We start from the raw sequence: 27,413 nt of genomic DNA, 5'->3' as shown, positions 1-27,413 counted from the left end.
GGGCTGGCACCGGCCCTGCCGCCGGGCTCTGCCCTCGGCCCGCGTGGATGCGCCCTGCTGCTTTCGCCTTCTCGTGTTCCGTGTAAGTGATCTGCCGGAGAGCGGCGTGGGGGGCGAGCGCAGGAGAGGTGTCCGCACGGCTTGAATCCTGCGATGACCTGATCCGATCCGATCCGATCTGATAGCCCGGCACCTCTGGGGGCTGGAGCTGGTTGCGCTCGGCCGCCGGGCCCGCTAGCACTGCCCTAGCTGAACTAAGTGCAGTAATATGGTTATGGCACTTAACACCTCAAATGCAAAACCTTGCTGTGCCTGCAGCATCCCCTGTGTACTCTCAGCCCTGAGCTTACTGTGTGCTAACGTTAAGTGCTGGTAAATTTGCTTGTAATGCCCTCCGTATCTTGCTGTCAAATGACTATATCAGCTTAATTTCAAGCTCTGCCGAAGCCAGTTGATATAGCTGGTAAATTGATTTTGGGTTGCTACTTCAGTTTTGTTAGAAGTTGTGAAAAATAGGCAAGGAGTGAGTTCACACCATATTGATTTTTATGGCCTTATTTTATTGTGTTAAGATAGGAAAATTAAGTGATGCTTTAGCTTGGAAAGCTAAGTTCTTTGCTAATATATTGATCTAGTGGGTAGTCATTGAAAAATTATTCTCATCACTTGCAGCGCCTCTCTTCCGAGAGCCACCAAATGACTAGGATATGATTCAGTTCATGGATTGTTAATGTCATCTCATTACTTCTGGTGGCACAAGGTCCAAATACAATTTCATAATGACACCATTCCCCCTTCCATTATTAATCCTGTTTTCATGGTTGTAATGCCTCTGCATAAACGTTCTYTGTTGGATGACAATTGTCATAAAAGCTTTTAGCTCACATTTGTTTTCAAAATAGCAGTGCTTTTAAAATTGACTGCAAGAATTAACTTTAACATTTTGGTTTTGTGTTCTTTTCATACCYTCTTATTTTAGCTAAAGGTTGACTCTAAAAAATTGTAATCCTGTTTTGATTTTGAGTTTGACCTGTGAAGAGTTGTCATCCAATGCACAACCCCTATGTATGAGGTAAATTAGTAAATCTAATGCTTACAGCCCTCATCAGTTTTATAGCCTGTTGCTTCAAAAACCTCCTTGAATAGAGTTTCATGAGAACTGTAACTGTAAATCCTAAATGTAGGATCATTACGGTTAGTGGGGGTCAAATGGAGGAAAACCAAGATGGACTATAACACAGATAGAGATATCTTCCAGCAGCACCCCTTAAGCATGTTTCGGAGAGTAAAGAGCTGAAGCCTCCCATGAGCACTGCTGGCCAGTTCAGCTGCAACAAGTCAAAATGTCACCATCAGCTGAATAACAATCAGCAGATGAAATGTCAGTGTGGACACCCTATATGCATTTATCAATAGAAGGAGATCAGGTACCAGTACGGCACAGTACTGTTTCTCTGTTGCATGCAGTAGAAGTTTGACAAAGGTCTAGGAGTCCAGGGGCATCAGGTTACTCAGAGCTGTTTTGCTTTGCTGGAAAAGCTGTTGCTGAATAACAGTCAGTAGAGAGTAAAGATGTTTTAGAAGCAGTTGCTCTGCCCTTTGGGGAGTGAACACTAAAAAGTGCCTTCAAAAATAGAGTAGCTGTAGCCTTAGGATTAACACAGATATTTTGAGTTGTGCCCAGGATATATGTTGTTGAATTTATCAGCTCTCCTTGCTTCCAAATGCTGTGAAATAGCCATTTACCTCTGTATTTACATTAATTTGAGGTTCAGTTGTTGGGTTTAAAGTTTGCTTGGCAATGTCATTGCAGGCTTCTTAACTTTTCTGTGCGTCATCAGGCAAAGCTCAAGACCGGCAATTTTCAAGTGGTGTTGTGAGACATGCTGATTTTGATTTTTACTTGACTGTAGCATGGAGCTGCTATTACTCATTTTTGACAGTTCTCAAACTACAACTCCTTGTTTCCAGCAACTAGCTAGATTAGGATTCATTTCACCTAGCTTAAGTTGTCTACATCTGAAGCTAGATAACTATCGTTATCTACCTATTGTAGTCAAAGGAGACAGTATAATCAGTGGAGTGGAGRGAGTGAGTCTTCTTACGTTAACGTAGACGCCAGCCAGATCAGGTGAATCTGTTTTTTCTTGAATTCCATTGACTGTTTTTGCTGGGTCTAAAATGGGATTGGATGCCAACAAGCGTATTGTACATTAGTTAGGTGAATGCCAGCTCTTGTATTTCTCTTACTCATGTAAGCACACTGTAGTGAAAGCAAATGAACTAAATAGGACTACTGGACTGTATTCTTCATCTTCCACAGCTGGGGCTGTGATACTACAGCATAGTATTCAGCTTTCTCATCTGTAAGAACAGAGTTAAAAAGCCTGTCATCACATATTTGTCAAATCTTCGTAGATSATGTATTTAGACATAGGATTCTCAAAAAGATGTGACATTACATTTATTTTTCCAAATAATCACTAGTTAAAAATAATACGTTTACATGCCAACAGTACAGTAGAAATGTAGTCAACATCTTCTGGRTATGGTTCTGTCATCTGATCTACCATATTTTGTGGACAACAGCACCAAATCTCAAAAAGTAAACCAGATCTCTTATTCCCTGAACAGATTCCAAGGTAGCATTTCATCTTAAATTTTCATTATAGAAAAGAATTTAAGGCTGAGGGCTTGTTAACAGTTGTTTATGGGCCAAATACAATTTACTGAGCTTTTGCTTCGCCAGAACTCCCAAATGATGCTATCATTTAAGTAAAATAGTAGTCAAAGCTTTCTTGCTCCTATTGCAGTGTCTATAAATAACTGGTTTGTTGTTGGTCTTTTTTGTTTCTTTTTTTTCTTCTGTAGAAAGTTTCTTGCGGGTGACAAAGACTTAATTCTTCAGTTGTGGAAAAAAACTGGGGGATGTATAGAACAAAAGGTACTAAGCAAACTGATATACAGTCAGAGATAAACACATAGGTGGTATGAAACTTATGCAAACATGCAAAATGTAAGTTTTTTTGTTTAAATTAAAGTTAGGATATAGTGTTTACTGTATTCAGCTTTTGATAAATTAAGTAAAAACAGCAGATAGTATTTCATACACTTGCTTTTAATTAACTGCCAGACTAGATAATCTGCTCACGTTGAGCTTAGATTTAACTGTAGTTCCCATTCTGATGTTGCTTGTATCATTATCAAAAGCAGAGGTCCAATATCCCAGTGAACTGAATGAGGATGGCATTGGGATTTCAGGAACAAAACTTATTCTCTTAGGATTGCACGAGATACTGTGCTATGTAAATGCACAGCTACACTTACGCTAGCTTAGGATCTGAGTTGCAATCTATGTTAATGGTTGAACCATCAAATGTGGATGTTTGTCCAGAAAGCAAGTACCAGGTGTTAGTTTGATTAATATCGTATTATAGCCTCATATGCTCTTGGCTTGTCTGCGAATTTCATGCAGCAGCCATTAACTTTCTTATTAAATACTTCTCAGCATAGACATAAAATTGCGAAGTACGAGGAAATAAGGYGTTGTGGGGTTTTATTGTCCTGTTGTATCCAGCACTTCCAGATGCCACTGTGCTTGGTGCTCGGTACCTGACCAAAGGGCTTATAAATAAAATATAGGACAAAAGCAACAGGTGAAKGGAAGGTGAGCCGTGGTAGAAAAGTTTTCTTGTTTTATATAAAAAGCCTCAGATCTCTGCATGAACATTGCCTGCTTTTTTTTTTCTTTTAAAAATTTTTTAGCTTTTTCTGAGCATTTTTAGGGATCCAGTAAGCAGGAGTTTTAAATTTCAGAATCTGAAGCAGCGCTACGGGGAGTGAAAATGTCACTTCCACAGGGGGATTGGACCAAATAGGCGACGTGAGCTAATGCTGTCAGGTTCTGACATCTACCTCCCCTGACAAACGCGAAGCTGTTTGACAAATTACAGGGTCACCCTCTGTGCCAGACCTGTCTAGTTAAACACAAGTAGTGTTTGCAATGGAAAAGAGGAAATAATGTGGACAAATGAAGGAGCTATAAAAAAGAACTGAGTAGCTGTGTTTTGAACTGAATCAATGAGGTCCAACCTCTAATTGTCAAGATCAGTAAACACAAGATTTTGGTAGGCAAGAGATAAGATGCTGCTGAGAACCTAAAAAGGCTGGATATTTAAGTCAAGTATGAACAGGCATCTATGTTGCTAATCATCTAGGCTCCCCATGTGGAGAAGGATGAACTGTGTAGAGAAGTGCCTTTGTTCTCGTCTTCTTACGTGAGAAGTTCCTATGCTTATGTTTACATAAGAGATGGAGGTCCATTCAGAAACTATTTGGGAGAGGGAAGAAGGAAGTTGTAAACTTTCATAATATGAAACAGTGACAAACTTAGAATGCTGAAATATGGTAACTTTTTAACTAGTATAAATATCAGATTAAAACAATATTCTGTGTGAGATTTTGGGACCATTGTACTTACACATCAGGTTGCAGAAGAAGAAACTATTGCCTATTCTTGCTTAACACCATTGTTTGTAATGCTCTGTAGTCTTGACCATAAAGCCCTCAACAGTGCAGTTGTTCAGGGGTCTGAGTTTCTTTCTATGGTTTCTTATGATAAACATACTTCAATGAACTGCCATTGCAGCAATGTAGTGGTCTATAAATGATATACTGTATTCTTCATGAGATCATCTCTTTCCTTCCCTTCCTCTGCCCCCTCCAAATTAGCTAGATATTGAAAATGATGGAGAACGCCATAATCTGCTACCTTTGATGTGGCTTGGGGCGTCTCTGAACATCTCTACCGCGTGGGCTGAGATCTGCTGCATACAGTGTGTGTGTTTGATATGACCTGTGTAGTTAGTCATGTAGAGCTGGCTCATCTGACAAAAATTCTGTGTTATAACTGTGATTGCCAAATTCTGACACCAGATACATATACCACTACTCCCCCACACACCCCCACACACCTTCTTTTCTTAGGACTCCAGAACTGTCTGGGTTTTTTTTGTTGTTGTTGTTTCTAAAACCCCTGAAGTTAGTCATTTTTCTGACCACACTGGAAGGTATTTTAGAAGGTTTTTATAGAGATTYAAGGGTACATTCATAGCTCAGAAGTTTGGGTCAAGTAAAAAGTTGTTTTTCTAAAGCAGATTTTTAATAGTGAGGGGTAAGATAAATTACCCAGCTGTTGTTGCACCCAGACATATTCCAGAGACAGTCCTATTTATTGTTGAAATATGAGGTTAAATCATTATCAGCTATCTCAACTTCACTAACATGTAATAAACCATAAACCATTATTCATCACTCAGAACAGTACACTTGAAATCATTCTRTTTAATATATTTTTGTTAACAGAGGTGGAAGCTAAACAATTTATATGCAAGAGCTTGTTCTTAAACATGGTGGAAGTGAGGAAATACGATGTTCTATATAGCTTGTTCAAGTCATGATTCTGACATTGTAAATCAAAAGACAAAGGATTAGAGTGAATAATTCCTTCTGGAATAGTGTCCTTAAATTATGGAACTAAGTATGACAGTTATTGAAAGCCTTTATTTTTAAGTATGTGCTTTTTTAAAAACAAGTAGGAGCATAACTGGTACAATTTGCAGAGGAAAATGCAAGCATATGACAGTATCTCTAGCACCATTTTCCAGTAACCAAATAATGCCAACAGGATCTTGTTTCTTCAGTCRTTTAACAGTTCTCCTTGTACTGGTCTCCATAGAGAAAGAAGCAGTTGATATGGGAGTCAATTAATTTCAGCTGCATTCTGTTAATGTGTGGGAAATCTAAGAAAACCTGGGAAGTTTTGGAGGTTGCCATTCATGATGCATGCGGTTTTCTTCAGAACATACTACCTGCTGTAAAGCTTTGGGTGAAAGGATGGGTTTTTGGTTAAGGCTGTGGTTTGGGATCAGAGATCCCTGTCTGGCTCTGCCCCATGTTAAATCCATGAAGCTGATCTTTGAATTCCTGCATCTCCAGTACGCCTTCTCTTTAAAACAGAGGTAATGAGTCTTCCTTTCTTCCARCTTCCACCTATCTCCTAGAGTAAGCTGTCTGGGTCAGGAACTCTTACTGTATGTCTTTGTAACAGGGGGCATAGGATAGCCTAAATCTTGGTGACCTGCTGTGTATATTGTAGACAAGAATCTGTAGATAGACACCGGTATGAGTTGGACATCTCTGTTCTTAGGAAGATCCCTGCTGATGGCTCCCTACTCCTCCCTGCCCCCTAAAAATCTTCAATTATGGCTTGAGTATTCAGTAAAACTGTATACAAATAGTTAACCTCAGTCTTAAAAATTAGCGCTCAGAAAGAGAAATTCTGAAGTTCTATGACTGTGATATTCCTCAAAGCGAGGGTTTGGGATTATGAATCATAATCTCATTATCACCTCAAAAGAATTTGATTATTATCTTATATAGGCTCAGTTAAGTGCTAAATACAAAACATTTATATACACAAGTGACTTTTTAAAATAAACATTCTAGTATATAAAAAAGAGTTTACTCTTATATTTGAGCACCATTTTATAGGCAAAAGAAAAAAAATTCTCTGCAGCAGTAGTGTTAGTGATTATTTTTATTGATTCGCTGGAAAAGAGGTGGTTTTGAGTGGGAATAGTAAAGCCTCTTAAGGTGTGGATAAATGCTATCTATGAGGTGCAGAGGTCTTCAGGAAGAAACTGCAGTCAACCTGCTGACTGAGTTATGTTTATAGGAATCCCGGGGAAGGGTCAGACAGCAGGATAGAGAAAATTTTTGAATCTAGAATAGAAATTTGGAGATTTGCATACAAAAGCTTCATGTCTCCAAGTCTTGATCCTTTATATAAACAAGCTTATCTCTACTTTGACCTTAACCTGGATTTGTGTTAAGGGAGATTTCATAGTAACAGGTAAAATTAGGTCATTTTATTCCTACAGCCCTTGAAATCAAATTGCTTGGCCACTATCACAGTATTCAGCATGCAATGGACTTTTGTAGGGTCAATGGTGTTAGGAGGGTATTCCTCCTTTGCTGCATGGGCTAGTATAGAGACTGATAATACCATYGCATGTGTAATTAAAAAAAAAAAAAGGTCCATCTTCTGATTGATTAGTGAGCTAAGCAACCAAGAGCAGAACAGCAGGAAGAATCGTGAAACCCAAATCCCCCAAAGAGCTTGGATCATCCAGTGGAAAATTACTCTAGAATGTGCCTGAGTGCAGCTCTGATAATTTAAAGGGATGATACAACATGATGATTGTATAGCAGCCCATTTCAGCTACTTCTAGGTGATATACATACTGCTGAATGAAGAAAGCATGACCACTATGATGGAAGTCACTGATGAAACTTAACTGAAGCCATTGTGTTCACTATTAAGAAAGAAATACAATATCATAGTGCAATTTCTGTCACTGGCTCAATACAATATAAATTGCTTTATAGCACTAAATATATGCTTTTGACATGAAAAATCCAGAAGTAATTACACTGTAGAATATTTTTAAAGAATTATGTGAAGATTGATAGTGAAGAGGACTCTCAATAGCCGACTTGCTTATTTACTGCATATTTACTGAGTAGGAACTTAAGTCTGTCCTGTTCCTTCCCCTTTTTCAACCTTAGCTCTGCAATTAGGAATATGAGAACAGGTTTTAAAGAAAGTTTATAATGAGTTTTTAATGCCTTGTAAAGGTAGGGCTTTCACGGGGGGAAGGATGCCCTTTGCTTTTTGTATACTTTTTTTTAACACAGTGTAGGTGCTGAATAATTAGCCAGTGTGAAGGCTAATATAGTGAATTTTATCCATCATTGACCAGAGTACAGGTGTAATCTTTCCTTTATGGTATGTAAAATAGATGTCAATGAATGTACATCAGTAAACACATTTTCCATGACAGTGAATGTTTGGTTGTCAGAAAACTGTAATATTGTGAACATATCTAGCACTTTGATCTGTTTGGGCTTATGTGTATAAAATATACACTAAAATATAAATATTAAGAGTTGAATTATAAAACTGATGGTCTGCTATTGAAGTTTGAATGAACCTAATCCTGCTCCTTAACAGATTTTTTTCCCACCTTGATTTCTGATTCTTGGTACTAGAGCCAAATTCTTTTGGATTTTATGTAATGATAATCTGTGAGCTTGGCACCCACTTCACCTACCCCTCAAAAAAMCCGAAAGGGTGGCATTTTAGCTTTATTGAGGTCTGTGGGAAAGCTTCCACTGACTTACCTCAGGCCAGAAGCTAGTTCAGATGATCGTTTGAATCTCTCTTCATCTGATACTGGTCTGACTGCACATACCTTGTTCCGTATACTTTCAGTGCATGCACACTATGTGCAAAAACATTTCTAGTGTTTGAGATTGAAATATATATTTATGTTCATATTTTTAGTGAACCAATTGTTATTAATCATTTGTTCAGTGATCACTGAAATTTTCACTTTTTCCTAGGAACCAGCATTTGAGATGCTTCCATTAACTGGGAAAACAATAATATTTGATAGCTTTCCTGATCCTTCGGATACGTGGGAAATAATTGAGACTATTGGCAAAGGAACATATGGAAAAGTTTTCAAGGTATTAAATAAGAAAAATGGTAGCAAAGCAGCAGTCAAAATCTTGGATCCTGTTCACGTAAGCTACTTAAATTACTTGTGTTTCTATTGTAACTGAATTTATTACATAATCTTTTTTTTAAGCTTGGTAGATTGTTTACGTTAGAATTGATAGAAATAAATTGCTTCAACTTGTTAACTGAAATATATTCTCTAGTTATCAAAGCATTTTCATTTGGTAAGTGATCTTGGAAGTGGCCACATATGGTAAAAGTCAGAAACAGGAGTACATTTGGTTATTTTCCCTTTGAATTCTTCCTTGTTTATCTTTTACTTTCAGAAAAAAGAGTTGATTATTTTCATTGGCARTACCTGGAGTCGCAGCTTCTTACAGTTTTACTGTTGTTCTTTTTCCTTTTTATATACCTATTAACTAGTAGGAAAATTATGTACTTCTAAGTGTATCAGAGGTACCTTCAAGCATACATTTGGAGTATGTGCTCCTGAGTGACATGCTACAAGTGACACTTCAAAAATAGAACAGTGTACTTTATTAYTGGTTCTGCATTTTCAGAATGTGAAAGGTACTTAGATATCATATAATGATCCATCTTTTCAAATGGAAAATACAAAGGTAATGACTTCTACACACAAAGCACCAGGTAATTAGAAGGTGGAATTATTAGGTAGTAGAGTGTGTTTAGTTCCCAGTAACTTGCATTTGTTGGGCGACAGATTAACGCTCAAAGAGCAGAGAAGAACTTTGTCCCATTAGTCTAGTTTGTAAAGGCAAACCCCATTGACTTTGGTAGTGGTGCATGTGGTTTTGAGGATTTTTCTCAAGAACAGTAACCTGCAAATCACAGACAAGGAGCTGCTGTTTTCCCAGTCGAAAGACTCCATTAATCCTCATTGTTTGCACTYCCAATGCAGAGCCACGTTTTCTGTTTGTCTTGTACGTTTGCAATCATCTAGTGCATGCATACGCACCGTGGCACTTCACAGCAGCAAGGGGAGGTCTTGCTAACCCCTGCTGCAGTCTAAGCTTGTGCACATCCTTTCCCTCGACATGAGTTGTGTGTTTCCACTGCGTGATTCTCGAGAGGAAGAGAGGGGCATGTCATGCCTCAAAAAATGCTGCAGCCTATKCTCTGAGGCTGCATAGCGGCACACAAGGGCTATGCTGATGCCTGTGGCCTTTAAGTCTGTGAAATGTGTTCAGTCTCTTGCGTTATCTTTGCGTTCCCTGTTGATGTGCTTTTCCCTTCAGTATGCTTTCAAAGCAACAAAAAGGGGCTTATCTCACTTCAGCATCATATACCTCTACAAAAGCATGATTCACAGCTGAGCAATAAGGATCTTGGTGAATTCTAATGCACTGGAAACATTTTTTGACTCTCTTGCTTTATGTAAACAAGRTGGCTTGTTTTGAATAAGCAGGACTGACTTGCAGTTGGTGTTCATCTAAATGCTTGAGTGGCAGGAAATGCTTCTGCTTCCGTGTATTTTACAAGAATTCAGGAATGATTCTCTAYCAGCAACTAGTTATAGAGGGGGTCATTGAAGGAACTGGGAGAACTTTCAGTATTGTATACACTTTGAAAGTTGTAATAAAAAAGAAAAGGATGAAAATGGGAGGAAGTAAGAAAAAATAAACCTGCTGCTAGGAGAAGGAGAAAGAAATTAAATAGAATATAGGGGAGTAGAATGTGAAGAAGCCAGAATAAATGAGAGAAATACACTGGGTAAAGATGCAAATTAGGAAACTGAAGAAGGAAAAAGTTAGAGCTGCTAAAACCAGATTCCTTATTTTAATGAAAAAAAGTTAGAGGAAGAGTGCCATCTTCTTGCTGTTTCTTTGGAAAATCATTCATTAAATTTTTTTTTTCCTTCTTGAGATCACTTGAAAATGAAGAGTTTTTCTCATTCCAACAGCCAAAACCCCTAGTTGTCACCCTGACTTTCCATAAACTGAGAATTTTCAGTTGAAAACCCTGAGAAATTGGTTTCCYGTCATACGCCTGATATTTTTCAAAGAAGGCAGATGCCTGTTTTTTCGAAACTTCATCTTGTTTGAAAACTAGATTTTTTTTTCTTCTAATGAAATTTCTAGTTGAAATATTTTGATCTGCTATAAAAGATGACTTGTTCAGGAGCCAAGGAGGTGAACTGAGAATACTGGTAGTGGAAAATCAGTAATGCAGTCAACATTAAAATCTAAGACTTTATTTTTCAACTGAAAATATACTCCTTTTTATTCTAAATATATTGTGTTTTTCCTCCCTCTTGTTTGTGGGATGTCTGAAATAGCTACTGAACCTACATGTCACTATTAAAATCACAATCCAATTTTAGAAATGGGGTGAAAGGAATATACTAGGCCTCTTCTTTTTGTTGAAACTGAAAATATTATTGATGGCTGCAGAGGGAGCTGTTGCAATGAAGAAAAAAGTATTTCAGAGATTTTCTTTTCAATTTTATCTTTTTTTTTCCTTGAAGATGGTTTCAGGATTGTGCGACTTGAGGTAGACTAAAAAAAGGTGAGGGAGTGCTTTTATATCAATAGGTATAACTGATACTTGTAAATTAAACTAAGAAATTACATTATTGTAGGTGGCATGTGATTGCAGAGAACATTTCATGTTTAATTCTTTCAGAGCTTCCATAATCTCTCTGTTGAATAGCAGCTCAGATTTTTGATACTGAATGTGTAAGTGAAGGTGTTGAAATGAGACTAGATGAAGACAGAACTGAGATCAGGGCTCCATGTAAATACCATTGTACTTTAGGGCTCTGAGCCAAATTATCCTGCATCTAAGTTCACATGAAGATACTCTTTGTACTATTTCTAAAAGAAGTACTCTCTTTGCTATGTTCTGTGCAGATAAATATGTTAAATTCAACCAAACTGTTAAGTTTTCTTCTGTCATATAATGCAGAGGAAGATTTTTTTTCTTTCTATTACAGATAAAATTAATATCCTATTCATTTCCTTCTTTCTCTCTTTCCATTTCTCTTCATAATGGTAAAAAATCTCATAAAACCTGAGTACCCCTCAGGAGATAGAAACCTCTATTAAATTAGTAGGCTAATTCTCTTCCAATTTCCCCAAGGCAACCATATCTTTTGTGTGTAGTTTTTGGCTTTTGGCTGTCTTTGGTTTTTTGCTTTATGATTCCTCCTTCTGTTTTACCAGATGCATTCTCTCTCTTCAGCCTCTCCTTATCTTCCACTCTTCCTGCTTCTTCCCTATCCCTCTTCAATGTCTTGGTTTTGACATTTTCTTATTGGCACTGTTCTGTGTTGTGCTTATGGGAAATTGGCTTAAAGTGAGTTCCTCCTCTCTGGAAAGAGAGGGAAATTTCGGCTGTTTTTTGCCTACTCCAGTGAGGTGTCTCTAAAGCTTGGCCTTGTGAGAAGACTTATTCTCATAATCTCAATATGAGAATTTAACACCCCAATTTCTGAATATACTGTGGAAGAGAGAAGAGAAAGAGAAGTTCTTTGAGACCAGCCAGGAAATGGCCAAAYATGAAGATCATGAATTTGATTTAAAGCTGAAGAGATCTGTGTATGAAACAAGTGAGCAAAGTCCTCGTGTGGCAGCATAGGGGCAGATGCCTTTCATGCYGATCAAAATGAGAGGAAATGTTGTTGGTGGGGAGTACAAATGTCCCTTTTCTCAACTAGAGTGTCTTTCCTTTAGTGGTAGTGGGGCAAGGGARCGGGGAGACAACAGGTTTTCAGTGCTGAGTAAGTGCTTTTCACTGAGGTGTGGTTAATGGCATTCATAGGTAGCCTACCTCTAAAATTGATTTTTGTTTTTGCATCTTTAGATTTCTCTTTCAGTTGTTTGAATTACAAATTATAACAAATAGCATTTTTTTTCCTGAAAACTAAACAATGAGAGGAAATGACTACAGCTATTCTGGCTCTACTTGTGACCAGGATGGACTGAATACCTTTTCAGCATGACTGAACCAGTCTGCTAGCATCCTTCTGGGGACCCTTCCAGGGCCCAGATGGAAGGGATCACCTGAGTCGCCCAGGGCCTACAATTGCTGGCATCCGTGTTTGGTCTGAAAGGGCTTGCACAGTACACGGTGCATGGTTGACAAACCTTGTCCTCTTCTCTTGCCTTCCAGAGGACTTGCCTCACTCTTTAAGAAACCCAAAGTCTGTAAGAAAAGACTGACAAAAAGCCACTACTCTTGCAGCCCAGAGGRAGAAGCGAAAGAGATCATGTATATCACTAGTTTCAATGATAGTATAGAATGTGTTAGAAAGTTTCCAGATGATTCTAGAAAGAGAAATAATAAACTAATAAGATGTGGCTGCAGTCATGTTTAGTTGTGCACAGAGGGGAAGAGAAGTAGTTCTAGCTGCACTGTTTTTAGCTGGGSACACCTTTGAGACTAGAGAAGGAATTTGTGACTTCCTGATACCCTGAGGTATCTCCATGCTCTGGCAAAAACTTACCAGTCCCCTCCAACCCACTTGTGGGTTGCAATGATTTCATGTAGGTTCCTCTTCACGCCATGATGTGGTTACCTTGAAATGTTCCTTTCCCAACTGCCTGGGGGGCCCTCTGCCACCATGTGCTTTAGCTGAAATTGGTAAAAGACCAAGTGAAAAACAGGTGATTGTTCTGTGGTGAGTAAACAGAATCAAGCTTTGTAGCCCTTCAAATGGTACACTAATGCCTGGTTTGATTGACTGATTTTTTTTTCCCATTATTTCAAAAAAATTTTTTGAATAGCCTGAAAGCCCTTTGTGGGGTGTGTGTGTGTGAGAGAGAGAGAGAGAGAGAGAGGGGGTTGTTTTTTTTTTTAAATGCATGTCATGGCTTTACTAACTGCAATGTATTTCTCATTTGTGACATTAGGATATTGATGAAGAAATTGAAGCAGAGTATAACATTTTGCAAGCTCTGTCTGATCATCCCAATGTAGTCAAGTTCTACGGCATGTACTATAAGAAAGATGTGAAAAATGGAGATCAACTTTGGCTAGTACTTGAGGTAAATAATTCAGAAAAATAGGATTTTTCTTTGAGCTGGCTTTTCTGTGTTGAGTATAAATCAACAATTCAGATGCAAGTAATTTGTTGGATTTTTTCTTTAGTGTGGTTGCATGTATAGTGGTAAATGCTATTGTTTAGTCATCTTAGTTTTCTCAGTTCAAAATGTGCTTTGATTTCACCATTCTTATTTTGTAAATTTATACTGTTGATGCTGTATCTTCAGAATTAGGGTACAAATGATAGTAGTATTTGATAGGATTTTCTACCTAAAATCTYTCTTTGGTTAAAAGCTTGTCATGGAAATCTTTCACCAGTATCACTTGTTTGAATGTCATTAAACTATGGTATAACAGTTAAAGAAACCARTATGATGAGTTCTAAATGACATGATAGAACTTAATTATTTGAGAAGCTTTTTTTGTGAGTAAAATATACATGCATACATAGACAAATAAGCCAAGAAAAAACAGATTACTGGCCTCATTCATTTGCCAGGTATTATTGACAGCTGCAGGATTTCCCTAAATGAAATCAGGGGAAAGCAGGACCTGTAATTTGTTTCAGTCTTTAATTTTGACTAATTTAGGAGCAAACAGCTTCATCACTGCTGTTTTCATAGATTCTCTGAGGCCTATTGTGCAAAAACTGCCCTCAGTCTCCAGGCAGGATTCTCTCTGATATTTCAGGATTGACCTCAAGATGCCACAAAAGCAAATGAACAATGTGTCTACTAGGAATTGTGTGGCTTTCATAACAGTCAAGGCTCTTGCTGATGTTTGATCAGTATTTGATGAAATTGACATTGAAGAATTTGCTGTATTTTATCATTTGCCAGCTAAATGAATACAACCCTTCTGCCAAATACTTCAGACAGCAATGGGATCTTATCCTGGAAACAAGCTCTAAATACTGCCTAAGTTCTAAAAGATTTTCCAAAGTCTTCTGACATGCATAGAATTTTTTAAGAATATTTTCCCTTTGAAATCATAACAAATGATAAGGTTACACTGAAGTGAAAAGATGTCAATTCCTCATGTAGTGAGAATCTCTGAAAATATAGCTTCTACTGTGTCTGCTGGGCATATGAACATCCATCTGTGAAACTTCTGGCATGTGCAGGGCTGATGCCAAGCAATCAAGGTAGGACAGACTGTGTAAAGAAGCACATTCAAGTGTTTATATTTTAACTTTATCTTTGGCATGGCTTTATTTTTTAAATGTGAAAAATGCAAGCTACATCTGGAGTATGTTTCATACTTACTCTTTGGGCACAAAGCTGTATGCATGCATGTGCTGCTGTGGAGTCTTGGATGCTTTCTGTCATTACACATGTAGAGCTGTGGATKCAGTGGGTTTTAGTTTATGTTTATCCAGTGGTAACTTTGATAAAACTCTTCTGTTAATAAAAATACCTGTGAAAGAAAACCATCATGGAACAGATTCCTCTGTTGAAGTGTCACCTTCCTCTTTGCTTGTATGCAGCTTTATTCCATTTCAGTTTGCCATTTCAGTTTGCTTTTTGCAGTAGCTATTTAGGTGTCTTGCAGTTTATATAAATGAAAAAAAAAATTTTCTTTTCAATATATGTATTTATAAATCCATAAAAGTGATGATTAATCTCTACTTTAGCTTAGAGAACTCTGTTTCCATTGYTTAGTTTTTTTGTTTTTATCATAAAGGAGCATTTTCACTTCAGAACAGTTGCTTCCCCTGAAGAGGAGAATTCAAATTTGAAATTTAGATTTGGGGAAGGTCTGTATGATCCTCTGAAATGAAGATGAACCTTTTGTAGTCAGRATCTAGTCTGAAGATAAATTTCAAAGGAAAGGAGAGACAAATAGTGTAGACCAGTGCAGACTGAAGAATCTGAAGCAGCTTCCATAGTAGCTGGATGCAAAATGTTAAAAAGAGAGAGAAGTAGGGAATTTAGTGTAGAGGGCGATCTCCGGTCTTCTATATTCCCACAAAGCTGTAGCTGTTGGGAAGAACTTACATGAGCAGAGTGGCATTGAAAGCAGAGTTTGTTGATTTACTCTGCTTGGTGATGGGATTTGTGGGCAGGAGGTTTTGAAAAGGCTTCTGAAGCTCACTAAGAATAGGTTGTGATAARTGGAAAAACACAGCCTTTAGCAATGGACTTAAAGCCCCAGTTTAGCAGCAGTATTACATTGTGGAGAGTTAGACTTCACCTGTGTAGGATGAAAACATTTTTTTTCTAGAGAAAAAAAAAACCCTGAGTCATGTCTCTTTAAGACATGTCCCATGCTATATATCAACAGCAGGCCAGACTGGGAAGAAAATATGTTGTTAGGTTTCTTTCTCCCTAATTCAGTCTTCCACATTGGTTATATGAGCTGTACTGTCCAATTCTTACATGTTTTTTAGTACAAGAGTCATATAAAACTAACATTCTAGCTTGTAAATAATGCTGATTGGTTGGCTGTTGTTTGTTTCTTTGTTTTTCTTCTAATCAGATCAAAGATCCATCTACCCTGTGTCTTCTGTCTGACCAGGTACAATTGTAGAGGTCTGTGGAATAATGCAAGATCAAGGTGAATCTATTATAGCTTCCTTAAGAAGCATGGGAGAATTTTTACAAGTTGCTCTCCCACTCTCCAGTAATTTAGGACTTAGTGATTTTTCTGAAACAGAAGTAATATTTCTGTTATGGAAGGGAGGTACCTTGATCGTGTTTGACATGATCATAACACTTGATTCTGTTTCTTCGGGTTTTTGTTAGAGGTAGAGATGATTTGAGATGATTGTACTAAGGTAAGTGATGACTGAGTTTAGGTTTTGAGGCTAAAACTGATCAAGCAGTTAAAAATAATAGTTTACATTTGTAAAGAGTTCTTGTGAGATTTTAGATCATGATATATGAATTGTCATAAAATCATTAGATCTCTCAAGTTATCAGCCATTCTGAATACTAGAAAAGTCGTTAAGTGGTTTTATGATGAGATTATTGCTGTCTTGGTGTTAAATATTGCCCTTCTTTCTCCTTCCGTCTCTTTTTTTCAGGAAGAATCTATTCTTGCATAACTTACTCCTTTTTGAACTGAACTCTTTCAAATTCCAGGACAAGATAGTTGGACATTGCATTTTTAATGAAAATTGATGCCTTTATTTGGTGCTCACTCTAGAGCATTTAGCTAACTATGTCAACAGTGAAGCATTTGATTTTCACAGTCAAGGTTGAAGGTATTGTCCTTGATTAGACATTATTAAACCAGATGAATATCAGAAAATATTTATCTACAACTAATTGGATTTAGGAGATGACCTATTGGCTTGGATCATCTGTCAGTTTTCTGTCTCTGTATAAGCCATAAGCATTTGCTTCAGAATGATGGTAAAGAGCTGTTACAAAATAATTCTAGATAGACAGAAAGTTTCTTCATAACCTCATCATTTGGAATTGCCCAATAGCATGTGCTTTTACAGAAATTCTTTTTGCAATTTAAGGTGAAATTCCTAATTTTCTACTGAACATTTGGATTTCATTTTCTTAGTTCTATATATCTATCTCTATGCTAATGTGCAGAATACCTAGATGATTGTGTAAAGCCCTTTTGAACATGCAGTGTTATGGGTTGGAAGTATRCTTTTGGGAGAATAAGAGCTGTTATTCATTTGAAAAATAATTCTTTCAAAGAAACAAACAYCTTTTTGATAGAATAAAGCATCAAGAGATCTCTAGTCAATCTTGTACTTTAATCTAACTGAGGTACCATAACAAACAGGTTAAAAAGTGCTAAAATCAATTAAGTGCTAAATTAGTTAGAAAGWGCTAAAAGTTACTGATTATGGCGATATTTCAGAAACTTTCATAATGGTTATTTGGAAAAATAAAGTTAAATAGCCTTTCCTGATAACACTGCTTCTGTATATGGCCTATGTAATACAGTATTTGTAGAAGAGCAGAATTACTGTATAGTGTTCATCTTAACACACAAAGACCTGAATTTGACACYAGTAAAGAATATAGATTTTACAAACCATAAACAAGCAAATAAGAACTAATATTGTAAGATCTTTTAATGTGATTAGCATTCTTTTTGGTGATAAGGTAACCTAATTCTTAATTCAGCATTTTTTTTTACATAAGCAGCCTGTAGGAGTAAAYGTGAAAAAAGAATACATCTGTATGGAATAGGAGTATTCTTACTCAGCTCATGAACACCCTACTCGCTGTAGGTTGAACACCTGCTCCTGAATGGATGCTGTTTCAGTCACACTTACAACAGTGAACGTTGCTAGAGAGGACTCCTGCAAGGCTGATTAAGCTTTGTCACATGTGTCCAGGGATGCAGGCAGAAGAAATTAGCTATTCAGTCTGTGATGAAAAGAAACCACTTGGATATTGTACTTGGGATGAATCAGAAAAGCAGTTTCGTGTCAGCAGACATCAGTGTGATGACAGTGCTAAGGCAGTGTGTACTGTAGCTTGTTTCTTTCTGCTCTGGATGCTATGTAGGGAATGGTTCTGAGATAGTTGGAAATCAACTGCAGAGAAGCAAGTCATGTTGGGTCCTGCAGAAGAGCATGCAGGTCAAGGGCCAGTGGGGAGCACAAGTGTRACAGCACTTGCCTGCAATGTACTGCAAGAAAAAGCCTGGTAAAGACTGAATGAAGGATCCAAACACCACAGCAGAGTATTACACAGCTTTTACTTGCTACCGTGAGCCAGAGGCCAAGAATGGAAATGGAATATATTTTCATAGTTAATTTCCCGTGCAGGTCAGGTAGATCTTTAAGAAGCACTTAAAGTTCCATTTTTAGAAGACACATTTTGTCATATTTGAGATGAATTTGGATTTGCAAGTCATATAAGAAAGCACTAGTTTTCTTTATATTTTACCGTTCTCAATATATTTTTATGCTTAGGAAATACAAGGAGCRTCAATTATTTTTATAGTAATCAGAAGAGTTTTGTACGAGCTAAAATTGAGCTTGGTCAAGGGAAAAAAAAAGTTTGAAAAGTTTGGATGCAACAGCTTCTGACCCAAAAGAACAGTTTTGTAAGATCAAAGCATTTTGTAGGGACTTTTCCATTTCTGGAGGGGTGGAATGAATTGTCGGGAAGATACAGAAATAAATCTATTTGTCCCTGTTCAACTGCAGGAAGTCTGTCAAAGCATTCTGTTTAGGTGTTTTGGTTTTCCTACTGCATATGTGAATACTTTAGGAACATTTTGGATGTCCTACTGAGACAGACCAATGGTCTGTGTAGCCCACACTCTGTCTTCTATGGTAGCCTTAGAAGATGCTGTTGAAGGTCTGTCCAATTTCTGCRATCTATTTCCTTCACACTCTGCAGCACCTATGATTATTATATTATGTATATCCTTACAAGTATTCTATTTACTATCCRTTTGTTTATCCGCTAAACATGATGATATTGTCATGCTGCACTGTCTCCTCTTGGAGCACAGAGTTTTGAATTTTGTGTCAACATTATATACTTGTTACTATATATAACTCCACATAGTAAATATAATGTTTTTGGCATTATGAAAACATTTCTGAATCATAATACTTTTGAATGTGTGTCAAGCAGTTCAGAATTCATMAATTTAGAATCTTGTTCATTTGAGAGAGGAATATATTGCAATTTCTAGTGGACTAAAAGCTCTGTTTTCTAACCATCTCTATTATTAAAATACTTTCACAAACAATGTTTGAGTAGATAGGACTATCTGTATCATTAATACTTATGCACATTCTGGATTTAAATCAACTCAATTCATCTCTGTTCTCATGAAAAACTTTTTGTTCCAATATGTCATCTTTGTCAGAAGAATTATGTAGAAGTGTGGAATAGCTTGTGATTGGAACATGCTTCTCTAAAGAATCAGCATGCTAGCTTTTTCTACTTCCTCAGTCTTTTCATATAGGAAAATAAATACGTTAAGGAGATTGGTAATTTGTATAGTTCTACATTGTTGTAGGCAAGTTTGTAAACTTTGAGTTTTATCTTCTGGATGGTTCTTGATGTTAATTAAACCTGCTTATTGGACACTGATAACTCAGGAGAATTATGGAAAGATTATCATGAGGGATTATTATAATCCAGTTGGCAGGTATGATTGCTAATTCAAAATCTGCCTGCCACGATTCAAAATTGTTATTTAACTTCGATCTTTAGAAGTTAACATCAAGAGGAAAAATTAAAAAGATACAAATATTTAAATTCTCTCTTTACATCCTTGGSACACGTCTACTTATATGGCTTTTTTTCACCTCAAAAAAGAGCAAAACGAATAAACCCAGTGGGTAGAAGCTCCTAGGAGTTAGATGTAAACTAGACTTTACAGAAAAAAATGTAGTGCTTCAGCTTGCCTAGTATTCTTTTTGCAAGCATAGGTGAGGTATCAGCGCCTTGTGTGGATAGGATTTGATCTGCATGAGGRCACTTTATAACAACTTTATAGCTGATCCTACATGGAAATAAGAATAGACTGACAATATGCCAAGCTGCCCAACTGCCAGCTTACTGTCCCAGGGTCACAGGAGTCCATTTGTACTAGATTACTTCTAGTGGCTTGTGTGGCTTGGGAGAGCTCAGGCATCTAATCAACATTCTTTTAGCTGTATAAAAAGTATGGGAGAACCTGCCTAACAAAGACTGTTACTGGTACTAAACACATAGCAAGCCTGGGGAGAAAGTGGCCATTTAATGTAGTTCTTATTTAGTTACCGGTTGTGAGGGCAGTTGCAATTTTCTACTGAGTACATAACAAGCTAAGGTCATAGAATCATAGAATCAYAGAATGGGTGARGTTGGAAGGGACCTCTGGAGGTCATCTAGTCCAAGCCTCCTGCTTCTGCAAGGTCACCTAGAGCGTGTTAGACCGGGTTGCATCCAGGCGAGCTTTGAATATCTCCAGAGAAGGAGACTCCACAGCCTCTCTGGGCAACCTGTGCCAGTGCTCCGTCACTCTCACAGTGAAGAAATAYCCCCTCACGTTCAGGCAGAACTTCCTGTGCTTCARTTTCTGCCCATTGCCTCTTGTCTTGTCACATGAGATAACTGAAGAGAGTTTGTCCCCATCCCCTTGACACCCTCCCTTCAGATATTTATATACATTGATAAGATCCCTCCCCCCCAGTCTTCTCTTCCCCAGGCTAAACAGGACCAGCTCTCGCAGCCGTTCCTCGTAGGGCAGATGCTCCAGCCCTCTGATCATCYKYGTAGCCCTACGCTGGACTCTCTCCAGTAGCTCCATGTCTCTCTTGTACTGGGGAGCCCAGAACTTGTTGCAGTACTCAAGATGTGGCCTCCCCAGGGCTTCGTAGAGGGGCAGGATCACCTCCCATGACCTGCTGGCAACACTCTTCCTAATGCACCCCAGGAGACCATTGGCCTTCTTGGCCACAAGGTCCCCTRATGTAAATCTGTTATGGATTTATTTTCATCTTTAGAAGAATAGCCATTGCTGAATTTGTGCCTGGACAGTGAGCCTGACACACTCTGCCTTTCCAGTTGCAGTCAGTTACTCTGACTGTCCCAATACTAAAGATCAGTCTTCATATCAAAGAGCTTACATCAACATTTAAAGTCAGAGCGAAGAAATGGATTTGGAAATAGAGAACTGAGGGGATAACAAGAGTCAGTTGTGGTCTCAAACAGCCACYGGAATTTGTAAGCATTGCTGCAAAGGAGAGTTAATAAGGAGGGATTTGAAGGAGGATAGCAATGTGGTTTTCTGGTTGTTYTGGCTGCTCCTTCAAAGCAGAAAGGAAAATGTGTTATGCTTACAATTAGCAAGTGATGAATGTTAGGCACTGTGGGTTAATAAGGGCTGGGAGCAGATCTGTTGCTGTCAAAGAAGAGAGAATGTCTGCAATAGGTCTTGAAAGTAAAAGCAAGTAGCTCATGCTTGATGTGATTGAGGAGGGATGGCCAGCATGAGTTTTCGAAGGGAGAATGGCATGGTCACAGGTGGTTACTCAGGGACAAGAAATCACCGAGGCTAAGAAAAGAAGATGTTGCAATAACTCCTGAATAAAATGAGAAAGTTCAAAGGTACATCAGTGCTGTTGTATCTGGCCTTGAGCGAGCCTTCTGTGCTGTTACACAGAATATACATGTTTAGTGTTTGGGGAGGAAAATTTAACAAATAAGATACATACAGATGTCTGCAAATACTAACTGTGGTCACGAAGAGAGCCCTAGAAGTCATGAAATATGTATAAATTTTCCTTGCAGCTTCATAAATGAATGGTGACAGCATGATTTACATATATATCAGATAAAAAAAAAGTGTATAATTAATGCCCAAATCTTGTGTTGGTAATGTTTTTGGATCCTTCACTGACCTRCTTTACATGGAAAAGTTTTTGATCACGTTGCCTTTTAGACTTCACATGTAATTTTAATATTTGGTGAAATTTACTTAAAAAACTCCTCTGTTTTATAATGTCTCATCTGTGAAATATAACTATGCATCTAAAGAGACATCAGCTTGTGGAGAAAGTAGTGGAGTGAAAGCAGCAGGTCCAATTGCTGGATTGTGTTGAAGAAATGAGTTTTCAGTTAGACGATAGAGATGCCAACAGTACAATTCTAGATTGCAGTGTAGCGTGCTCTAAAAGAAGAGCAACCAGTATCTAAAAGAAAATGTAGTTATCAGCAATTTTTTTAAAATTGAGGCTGAAATTGCCAGAAGCATGATATGAACTTTTAGGCTTAAGACAACTGTTATTAAATTCAGGCCCCTTTTCTACCTCCACACACATAAAGGAAGGTAGAAATGTATCATCCACACTGCCCTGCTGGTGTTGTTTGACTTAACATGGATGAGGCTTCAGCTGTTTGAGAGATGGGAGATTTGAGTGATGTAAAACACAAAAGGCAAGAAACTGTAAAAAAGAGGCTCCTCAACTTTTACACTCACCTCTGACTTTGCAGTAAGTGATGGTGTATTTACTTTAGATTCATTAAATTTGATTTTATGAGCTCTGTAGGTAAACTGATAATTTCTGTGCACTAGGTAAATAGATCCATGTTTTTAAAAAGCTATTTGTCTGCATAATRTTCCTTGACCAGAGCAACAGTTCCTTTAGACCTCAATGCCATATCCCAGTTCCAGAAGGGCRGAGGGCAGAGTCCTAGAGGCAGGGAATGCTTCATGTAATGAGGATGTGCAGTCACCTCCACATGGCTGACACAAAAACTCTTCACAGGATATTGCTTCTTTTCTGCATCCAGGAACAGACTATTGCTTCAGAGTGGTGTTAGTGCCAAAGCAGGTTGAGGACAGAGACGAAYAGCTCAAAGCAAGGCAGGCAGTTCTATCCTTTTCTCTTATAGTGCTTTTCAGTGTCATATAAGAATCCCAATGGCTATTAGTAAAACGTTTTTCTCTCCATTAGCTTTATCTCTGTCCTTTCTCAGCTCATGGCATTAGCAGGCTTCATGGCACCTCTTGGTATGTGGAAGAGAGGGAGAGGAACTGCAGGCAGTCTTGCAAAACAGCTTTTGGTTGTTCATGCTCTCGGACGGTTGGCTGAAAAAAATGTGCAGCCTCCATGTCATCCTCGGTCCAAACGCTCCTAGCACAGGAAGGCTCAGCGCTGAGGGAGGGCCTAATTATGTGATTCCCTTTGGGGATGTTCCACTGTATATGTGACTTAGACTAATGTATCTAAAGTTTAGTGTGCAGTTCTGTGGCACTGAAGTTGTTAGGACTTCAACCATCAAAACAAGATCTAGTCTTAAAAAAAAAAAAAAAGAGAGAGAAGAGGCCTGGTTTAGAATATGGAAATTTGAAATAGTGAGGAACTATGTGAGGTGCCATACTCTAGTGATSATCCTGTGGATACTGGCATAACCCCCTCATAAACCTTGTAGTCCTGTTTTAGGAACATGAATTAGAGAAACTGGGTATTTGGCACAATTATCCTATGACAGGCTCAGAAGCTGCAGTGAAGGACCCTRCTCTTCCTTTGGACCAATCTTTGTATCTTGTTTGGAGCTATTCTTAACGTCTGGTTGACTGCTGTAATATGGAGTGGGCAGATTTCCTGTCCCCTTCCAGAAAAGCTGCTGTAGACTTCTTAAAATACAAGCCTTCTTGATGCTGTCCAAACAGAATCTGACCCCCTCCTCTCCCACGTTCCTTCCTGGTTTTGTCTTTAGAGCCACGTATGGCCTGTGTCCTTCCACGTTGTAACAGCTGTCTGGACTGGATTTCTTATTTCTGTGTTGATTTTGGTCAGAATAGGAAAATGTTGAAATTACATTTCCTTGTGAGGCCTCTCTGGGTAGTACCACTCTCAGACTCCACAGCAGTCTGTGAGAACACCTAAGAGCAGGACCTGATGGCCTCGGGATGAGCCTATCCGAGATAAACTAAGGACATTAAATTATATCTGGAGTGCCTTTTTGTTGTACGAATGAGTAATTTATTTCAGATTTCTTCTTTTGCATGCTTACAGTATGTTTCCATTAGATGAAACAGTTACTGTACGCAAGCATGTTTCCATCTATATGGAGATAAAGGCAGATTTTTGGAGTTTTAAAAAGCTGCAGACTGAAGCTGCTCATTATAATATAATGAAGTATTGTAATAAGAGAACAGATATGAAGTTTTTTTAGATGGAGATTTACTGTAAAAAACTTATCTTTCAGAAAATCAGCATAGTAGAAAACAAATCTCTTTTGTTTTTGGAAGGGTGGTGTGATTTGTCTAAATATTATCAGATATTTCAAAATGACATACATAGAAGAAAAATGGAACAGTTGAAAATGGGCTTTTTCATATTTTTCGATGTGGATTATTTTTCAGTGATGTCTTTGGTTATAATTGCTCCATTCAGGCCAACATTCAATACTTTGATCCATTATACATCTAAAATAGCCTTAATTTCTCCATTTCTAATATGTACCTCTTTGCTTGCCAATTATAGCAATTTTTCACTCTTGAATTATATCCTACTTTCTGAAGATCAAAGATTTGTGTCTACAACCATCATTTGACACTTCAAAGTTTTAGGAAATACTTGTAATTTTTTTGCAAAATTAGTACTTGCTATTACACTGTTGTTTGCACAGTCCATATCCTTTAGGCAGCTGTTGAGCATATGTTGTTGCCCACCTTACTGTAGTATTTATTGTACCTGCAGTAAGATGGGTCTGATCAATCTCTTACACTTTTTGCCAAGTAAAGCCAAAGCCCAGAAAAAAAACATGATTTTTTGTTTTTTAATTCTACCATATGATTTGGTAGCATGTTAGTACTATGCCCCCCAAATTCTAATATTTAACATCATTTAGATTTCTGTACATTTTAATTTTGATCACATCTTTGTGAAAGGTATGAGGATATTTTAAAAAAATCCAAAGTACATTAGTATAGCCATTCATAGAGCCCAGGTTACGTTAGGTTTACTGGGAGATAGCATCAAGGACAATAAGAACGCTTGGGGTAAGACTCTTCTCATTTAACTTCAGACAGCTGAGAGTTAAAAACTTTAATGCAAATGCAATGGACAGTACCATTTTGCTGTGTTTCTTCTCAGATTGTATGTTGGGTCTCTTTATAAAGGGAGCGACTGAAGCAAGTGGGCTTTTCTGGCTCAGGCAGAGAGGGTTGGAGGCTGCAGGGTTTGAGGGAAGAGCATGACAGTGAGAAACTAGAAGTTGATGGACAGAGGGACAGGACCACTGAGAGGTGCAGGAAGCAGACGGCCAGGTGTCAGTGGTGGTGGAAAGAAAATCATTATGACCTCCAGAAGGGACTGCAGAGTTTGTTGCAACTCTGAAAATCACTGAGGTAGCTGAAGCCAAGTCCTGCAGCCAGCACCTGCGTTGCCACAGACACAGTCAGAGGGGAGATTGGTTTATTTAGTTTTTTTATTTGACCTCGTTATTTTGAGTAAAACATTTAAATTTGTTTATTTTAATAAAACCTAAGCCTCTGAAATCTTTAATAATTGGTAAAGACTGAGTAGAAATGTGATTCTGAACAGGTAATAAAAGCTGTGAAGTGCTCACTGTTATCACAGGGTGCCCTATTTACTTACTAGATTTTATGTTTTCTAAAGCCTCAATTAAGTTTGCCGTAGTCAGTAAAAATACTTCTGTTGACATTATTGATCTTGATGTTAGGCCCTGCTTTTTCACCCTAACCAAGGGAGCGTGCTTTTGCACTCTGTTCTTTTTTACCACTGCTCCTTGAGTATAATAAAATGATGAATTGCACTAAGTCTTCTGTATTAAAATGTTCTTTCTTGGTAAGCATCTTCTTGCATTTGTTCAGAAAGTTCTGGACTCTCTATTAACTGTTGGCATTCAATTTTGGAGTTAGATTACTTATGATTTTGCAAAATGACTCTTCCATTTTCCTTGATTAAAAAGATTACAGCTACATTATGCTGTTGCCATGCTTCTTCGGAATTTATTATAAACATATTTTTAGGTGATTTAGATCTTGATTGCTTTCCATTGCACTATTCCAAATCAGTGTGATGTTACTTCAGTTGCATACTTTTGGAGGAAGAGTTGTGGGCAGAAGAGGTGGGATGGATTCATTTCTTTATTGACTTCATACAGATGTAAATATATTTTATCGACAACAAAAAGAACGTGAATTATGTGATGGTATGATACGCAGTTTTTATAAGGCTGGAGTTTCAGTGGTCACAGCCTAACTGAATTTCAGTAAAACTTTTGTACAGCACTGTCACTTACTTGCTTTTGCTCATTGTGTTAGAGACAATCTTAAAAATGTTTTAGGTTCTCTGAGTTTAAATTATTTTGTTATGCTGAGTCCAAATTATACTGAGTTTCAAGAGTAGAGCATATTTTGAATACTGGATATGTGATGGAAAATAGGTTTCTTGTATGCAGTAATGTCGCAGTATTGTGTATGGATGACCTGATACATTCCAAAAGTACTAATGAGCCCTGAGAGCCATTACTAAAATAGGAAATTTCTTTTTTGGGTATTTCCACAGCTGAAAAGTTGGTATCATGAAATACTACACTTGAAAGCCACAAGCTTCTGTATATAAGAGAACATAATCTTGACATAGACATGGTCTTTCCCATTTTGGCTATGTAGGTTTGCAAGGTAGAGAGAACTACATTTTGATCAAGAAAGAAAAGTGAAAAGGAATGCCAGCATTGCACAAGATGGAATAGGAGAACTTTTCCTCTGGCATGATGTCCTGTCAGTGCATGAGCTTGGCAAAGAAAATAGGAAGTTAAAAGCCAAACTCAGTATAAAGAAATCAGAAGTAACAAACAAATGCCTGTGAGGCTGTGACTAACACAGCCCTGAATGTGCTAGATGATAAGATAGAATTATAAATACAAAATGGTCTGTAGTCACTGAAGCTAAACCAGAACTAAGGAAAGAAATCTATTTTAGTGATGTATTTCATTCACACTAAATTGAAACAGTCAACTTTACCTGAAAGTGTAGAGTGTTAGTATGATTTCTTTTGGCTATGGATTATCTTGTGCAATTGTTAGGAAAAACAGGAGATACCACGCACATCTTTCTTCCATTTGAAGTAAACTTAAAAGTAAGCTATCAGGACAGGAGCAGCATCTTGAACTATTTGGCCCATTGAAGAAAGTGAATTAGTTTTCACAAATGTTGTACTCTGACATATTTGTGGTTATATTAGCTCCTGTTAGTGGGGTGTAACCTTTAGCCATAGGTAGTTGTAAAGACATGTGCATAGAAAATAGAAATTTATCTGGTCACAATTGACACTCTGTCACAGATGATATGGTGGGACATATGGTTCTTCAAGTACTTGGAGACAGAATGCAATGAAAGTAACTGTGGAAATAGCTATATCAAG

The 27,413-nt window shown here is 37.8% G+C and overlaps 1 protein-coding gene across 1 annotated transcript in view; it reads left to right on the top strand.

Moving 5' to 3' along the window:
• The window catches only part of MYO3A (myosin IIIA), a 129,063-nt gene that overhangs the window by 3,414 nt on the left and 98,236 nt on the right, over positions 1-27,413 (top strand). The window contains exons 2-3 of the mRNA XM_085318306.1: positions 8,467-8,649; positions 13,456-13,590. Coding sequence (XP_085174432.1) covers positions 8,482-8,649; positions 13,456-13,590 — 303 coding nt within the window. The 5' untranslated portion in view covers positions 8,467-8,481. The remainder of the gene's footprint in view (positions 1-8,466; positions 8,650-13,455; positions 13,591-27,413) is intronic.

This window comes from Rhea americana, unplaced genomic scaffold (genome assembly GCF_003343005.1).
Source record: "Rhea americana isolate MKP2758 unplaced genomic scaffold, rheAme1 scaffold_53, whole genome shotgun sequence".
In the NCBI taxonomy this organism is placed as follows: Eukaryota; Metazoa; Chordata; class Aves; order Rheiformes; family Rheidae; genus Rhea; species Rhea americana.
The sequence above is the reverse complement of the archived record's forward strand: the minus strand, read 5'-3'. Positions and strand labels throughout refer to the sequence as shown.